Raw genomic sequence first — 6686 nt, forward strand, 5'->3', positions numbered from 1 at the left:
ACCTACATTGTAAACATTGTATTTCTTCGGTTACGGGAAGCTTACGATGCACTTTTCGCGCACAGACTTTTCGCAGCTTCAAATCTTTGGTCAAAATTCGATACACTTGTAATTTACTCAAATGATATCCTCGATGAGTTTTACGGACATACAACGGTCTTGCTTAAGCAGATTAGATTCGTGATCGATTATCGACTGGTCGACGGTTGAAATAGAATAAACCGTCGACCAGTCGATAATCGCCTGTTGGGCTGTTGCTTTTATCATCTTTCAACGATTTTTTATCATCTCGAAATTTTAGAAACCACTTGTAAGCTGATGTGATAATGCTCTGTCCCGAAGGAATGCATTTCCAATTATTATAACTCAAAATTTTTAATTATTACCTTACAGAGTGAGTTTTAATGAAAGTTCTAAAACTTTTAGGACACACCGTATATGTAAATAGTGTAAATTATACATATGCGCGTGACGTGCTCATTTAAATGATTGGACTTTTACCCAGCGTATATAGCCGCAAGATCGGCAATAAACCATTCCGGACTGTTGAATCCTATTATACAGACGCTATGATGTCGTTCTAAACCCAATTTTAGAAATGCTTTCGCGACGATTCTTACAGTGGACTCGTATTCTCTGTAATACAAAATTGACATAATTTTACGAATAAATTGATCGTACCATTTATTACGATAAACGTATGTAGTTGTTAAAAACCAGATCCAGAAGATTAGAGAAAAAAGAGTTTATACAAAAACAATATATATTTTTACTTTACATAAGTGAAGACATTAATCTTATTGTTAGACGGAAAAAACGATTTTGCTGGAAGGTCTAAAAGTTTTGCTGGATACTGATTTGAAAATAATTTTGTAGGACCATAAAAATAATTTTGTTGTCATAAACGAAACTATAAAAAATGATGAACATTTTTGTAAAACGTTTTAATATTCTAGCAATTAGTCCGAATTTCCAACTTTCAGTAAAATCATTCTTTTCGTGTACAGATATTATCTATATTACTCATTATGATAATAAAGGAAACCAAAAATCTTGTTATAATTTTTTTTATACGTACTGAAAAGTATACGTAGTTCTTTTGCCATTGGTATCAGGTTTAGACACCAACGCAATATGATCAGGATAAAGCTTTGCCGTTTTGGTGAAAACTCCTGGGATTGATACGGGCTTACTTGAATTGGGTTCATTGCTGTCTAACTTTATTCGTATTCTACCGTTGGCGCTAGTTGTGCTGTCTACGTCCGTAGGTAGTACCTGATCAGGTCCTAAAAATATTTAAATATTAACACATTTTTACTTTTTTATTAAAAGAAAAAATAATTTACGGAAAATCGTGTATCGCTTAACAGAAAAAAGTAAAGAAAAAGCATGCTTTGTCATGGACAGAATTTATTATATAAATAATGCTGACAATTTGCCAGTGTCGTCTTTATAACTGACAATTGCGAAAGGAGAGATTGATGGATCCAATTACTGTAAAAAAAGCTTTTTATATATTTTGACAAAATTACCATCGAGACCAGTATCACTAGCCGACGCATATCTGGTTGACTGATTCATCTCCTGCAACAAGTTTTATTTATGACTCCTGATTTATGTTTTGTTTACTTTGAATACTAAATTGATGATATTAATATTAAATGAATTTAAAAAATGCGTGATTACATACCTGATATATTAACGGCCATCCACGTGGCTTGTAAGTAGAATATATATAAATCAGGCCTGTCCGGCTTGCGAGTTTAAACTCCATCTCTCTGTTGTCTCGATAGAGGCTGCGTTCGCTTTAGCGTTTGTAGCGCTCACAGCATCATTTTATTCTTGTTATTTATAAAATGTTAAACAAGGACAAATGATGCTTATAAGCGCTGTAAGTGCCAAACCGAACGCAATCAGAGCAAGACGGAGAGCAAACGAAAGAATATAGGTTTAAGAGCCTTCCATTTGTAGCGCTACAGCTATCTATCTATCCTCGTTTACTCTCCGTCGCTTTATCAAGGCGATAAAAAGATGGTAGAACTTATAATTAAGCTCGTGAGCCGGGTTTTTGACAGGCCTGACATACAATATTAAAAAGTTTAATTTGCATTAGATTTTTTTAATTATTAAGAGATTTTTTACTCATTTATGTGGATGACCATCATTCACGTTAATTCAACACTTGCGCAATAATTAATGTACTGTATTAATAATGTAATATAATTTTGATTTATTGCATATATTGTTGTATAATTAATGTACTGTATTAATGTATTATAATTTTGAACTTTTGCAAATATTGTTGGAATTTTACAGGTGTTTTCTTTAATTCGGACATTTAAAAATTGTTTTTAATGATACGACAAAAATATCGAAGTAAACAATTATTTGATTTGAAAGAACAAATATTATTCTGATAAGCAACATTTTTATTTATGCTTATTATTATTTAACAAGAATTCAAAATTATCTCCATTTTTGTTAATGAAATTATGATTTTTTTACATATATATTTCCTTAGTAAATCTGCATATAAAAGTAGAATGATCAAAATAATTGGTTTTAAAAAAAATTATTTTTTGCAATACGCACTTACGTATCTTATTTAAAAAGGAACTAGGGTAAATTCGGTATATACGCCGCGCGAGGATTTACGCCGCAGAAGTCAGAAAAAATAGGAATGGGTTATATGTCTACTCATAAGTGGGATAAGTGACTCAAAAAATATACAAATAATCTAAAGAGCTAAGCACTTGTATTTTGCTATACTCTATCCTTTACAATTTTTCTACACTTATGTACCACGAAATAACTACGAAGCCTTTTATATTTACTACAATAATCATTTTATGTAGAATGTAGATTATAACTTATGGTTATGGATGCGCTAATTATTACAGTGATACATTGATTTAACTTACAATAATTTTATAAATATTAACAATAAAAAACTGAAATCATAGCACTATACTAACAACATACTAAAAGCACGTAACAGAGTGGTTGCGAGAAAATTACGTTTACTTCTTCTATTTTTTCTAGCTTCTGCGGCGTATATACCGGAGTTATCTTAAGCATTAAAGTATACTTATCAAGAAATGAATAGTTTGAGATATTTTATATTTTATGTCAAAATCTGCACAAATAAAGCATAAAATATCTGGTAAATTATTAATTTTTTGATAATTCTAATGTGATACTTTTATATGCAGACTAACTAAAGGAATTATCATGTAAAAAAATTATTATATAATTTCTTTTAAGCAAGTGGAAGTAATTTTATAAAATAATTAATAAACATAAACAAAAATACTGTTTATCATAATATTTGCTTCTTTAAATCAAACATTATATATTTTTTATATTTTATTGTATCATTAAAAACATCAGAGCTATTTTACATGGTAGACATAAAGCAAAAACTCTGCATATTATCTCTGCAATTTATGACGTCATTGCAGTTATAGATCAAGCAAGTTGTATGTATATTTATATTTGTATGCACATACAAATTTCAAATAAGAAATAAGTATGCACTTATAAGAAATAAGTATGCACTTCAAGTAAGAAGTTTACATTTTTACGTTATAATTTTATTACAAGAAATTTATATAATCTTTTTAATTAGATATTATTACAAGAATCTGGATCAAACCGAAACAGTTAAGGAATAACATTTTCATAACTCTTTCTTAGACCGAATTAAAACCATAAACGTATCAAAATTCTACAAAATTTGTAACACTGGAATCATAATAGGGCCGATATAATTATTTGAATTGATTTACGATTTTTTTCAGCTTTTAATTTTTTTCGTTTCTTATATAATCTATAATTTATTATTTTTAGTCAGGATAACAGGCCAAAGACGAGCGAAATATAGGAACTTGGCTGAGAACATGAGGTGATATTTTTTCGCAATAAATTCTTTAGAGATTCGGGGAGAGTAGATCCTATAGATGCAAGTTAGCATTTATTTGGAAATCGCAACGAAGGAGTGAAGGGGGGGAAATAATTTATTAGATGCAAGTAAGCATCAGTACTCATTAAATTATTTAACAGCGTGATGATACGGTAATTCTGTTTCAATCAAATGCTGCGTTGAATTCGATAGTAACGGCTCGCAGTTCGTTGAAGCTAGAGTATATAAAAAATCACATAGTTATATTTAAATATTAACTGACACATATATTTCGCTCGTCTTTGGCCTCTTATCCTGACTATTGTTTACAATACGAGCTGATAATTTATTTATTTATTATTTTTATTATTATATTGTTTTATGTGTCTTGCAGCACATATTATTGCTTTTATAAGATTATGAGCTTTAAGGTGATTTTAATGGTTTTCGCTCAACGCCAACTCGATAATGTGACGTTGTCACATAAACGTCACACAATGGCTGCATATGTACAGTTTATGCGTAATGTTTTTATTGAATTATTAAGGCCGAGACACAGACTTTTGCATAACGCTGCATAACGCATAAGACGTAAAACATAAGAGAATCAGTCCTTTATTTCGTATTTTGATTGGTTGATTTTCTTATGCCTTATGTCTTGTGCGTTATGTAGCGTTATGCAAAAGTCTGTGTCTCGGCATTAGTCATATGGAGAGACTAACTTTTGACTGGGATTTGCTCGATAAAACCACCTTAACAAACACGCTTTTTATTACATTATTAATTTTGCAAAATGCGAATCGAAAAGACAAAAGCCTAGATAACGTGCGTTAAGTAAACGTGTTCTCTTTACTTGTATACGCAATGAGTTAGCATTTCTATACCTTTAGCTATTTTAACTTTTCTGGATCCTTGTTTATTTACGTGTTTATTTGCATTTCTGAAAACACGACTTGCGTATAATAATTGTTTTTACGATATATGATAATGCATTTTATGCAATAAGGAGCAATTGCAACTTCTTTCATTCTTCCGTATTAGATATCTGTTGTTCAAGAAAGTGTCAGTAATTGATTATTGTATTCATATATTTCATGTTTAGCAATCGTAACTTTCTACCGAGGAGTAAACCGCTAATCAAAATCATGTACTTCAATGCTTATAATAATACCCAATTTCTGATCGATCGTAAATACCCCACAGATAGCATTGTGAGAGCGCAATCTTATTATTTAGCGTAATTTATTTAATATTTACACTTTATTACGTGTTGTAAATATGTTTTACATAAAACAATTGTCAATTGTTTAAAAATAAAGCGTAATAGTGCTTAGTAATGCTCAAGAAATGTCCAGCAATGCCCAGTAATGCCTCGAATCTGTACACCGCAATGCCCTCGGTTTACCCCTCGCTTTCTACATTTCGAATTTATTTTGTACAGACAGAATGATGGCGTATAAAAAATTACGTTGTTTAAATGTTTAATAGAACAATGAAGAATATAGGAAAAAGTAATTATCAAAGAATGGTAATCATAATTGAAAAAAGCCGTAATTTAAATGGTTCCAATTTTTCTTCATTGACTGAGAAACCGAAATCGATATCTTAGCAAACGAAAATTCAAAATAATTGAAAATTGTAATTCATTTTAATTTATCCGAATTGGCTCTTTAGAGTACGTCCGGAGATGCATTTATCTCTATTATTTTTAGATTCAAGTAAATTGAAATACCATCATGTTGAATTCGGATGTATTCACGTCTGTATTATGTTATTTTTAGATTCAAATAAATTGAAATACGAAATGAGCTATTCACCATGTTAAATTCGGATGTATTCAAGTCCATATTATATTATTTTTGGATTCAAATGGATTCGAAAATTTAGAACTGGAAATAAATTTGGAAATAAATTCGTTTCTATTTATTTCAATTTATTTTTGTTTGCTGGGGAAATAGTTATTTCATTTTTTAATTAAATTGTAATCGTAACTGAATCGTAATAGTTTTTCGGTCTAGATTCCTAACTAGTAATACATACATTATTCATTTATTGCGTGCTTGTATAATTATGTATAATTATGTAATTTCCAAGTCTAATTATATACATTTACACAAGACGTAAAAACAGAACGCAAAATAAATATTTTGTTAAAACAGTTCTGTGCTGTGCGATATATTATTAGATGTATGTATTATGTATTTATGTATTAAAAAATGACGATTATGTAATAATTTTTTTAGTGAATATATTTACTTTATGTATTAGATGAAATTAATGAATTTATAAAATGTGATAGAAGAAGTTCGTAATTGAACGAAGTAATGATAATGTATTTAAGAAGTATCAAAGAAGTTCCATAAATCCATCTCCGTTGCAGTTATTATTCGCAACGAATTCACGAAGAAAAATCTCAACGACGATTAAATCATGCATTCTATATATTTTTATATCTATATTTATATATACCTTATCATTCCGCGTAAATCCATTTATGACCCCATACGACTGTATGACTTGAGATACGGACATCCTGAAATAATAATGTATGATAAAATAGTGAGATAAAGCGTTTACTATCAAGTTCTTATTAGAACAAGCTTTTTATTCACACAGCTTTATCATCTTAATTTATTATCTTAATTTTTGTCGGAAAATTGGCTATAATTCATTTATATCTCTTTTTCAACTTACAGATTTGTAATGCCACTCAGTTAAAGATATTTCAGTAATGAAAATAATGAGTTTTTAGTATTAGGTAACCAATCTCTTTTAAAAATAAAAA

General features: G+C 29.5%; 1 protein-coding gene across 1 annotated transcript in view; it reads right to left on the reverse strand.

The window, feature by feature from the left end:
- Positions 1–6464, reverse strand: part of LOC105453182 (very long-chain-fatty-acid--CoA ligase bubblegum) — an 11322-nt gene extending 4858 nt beyond the window's left edge. The window contains exons 1-4 of the mRNA XM_011694922.1: positions 6371–6464; positions 1533–1584; positions 1079–1286; positions 502–636 (exon numbers count right to left, since the gene is read on the reverse strand). Of these exons, the coding sequence (XP_011693224.1) occupies positions 502–636; positions 1079–1286; positions 1533–1584; positions 6371–6433 (458 nt within the window). The 5' untranslated portion in view covers positions 6434–6464. The remainder of the gene's footprint in view (positions 1–501; positions 637–1078; positions 1287–1532; positions 1585–6370) is intronic.
- Between the last annotated feature and the right edge of the window lie 222 nt (positions 6465–6686).

This window comes from Wasmannia auropunctata, unplaced genomic scaffold, assembly GCF_000956235.1.
Source record: "Wasmannia auropunctata unplaced genomic scaffold, wasmannia.A_1.0 LD336002.1, whole genome shotgun sequence".
NCBI classification, from domain to species: Eukaryota; Metazoa; Arthropoda; class Insecta; order Hymenoptera; family Formicidae; genus Wasmannia; species Wasmannia auropunctata.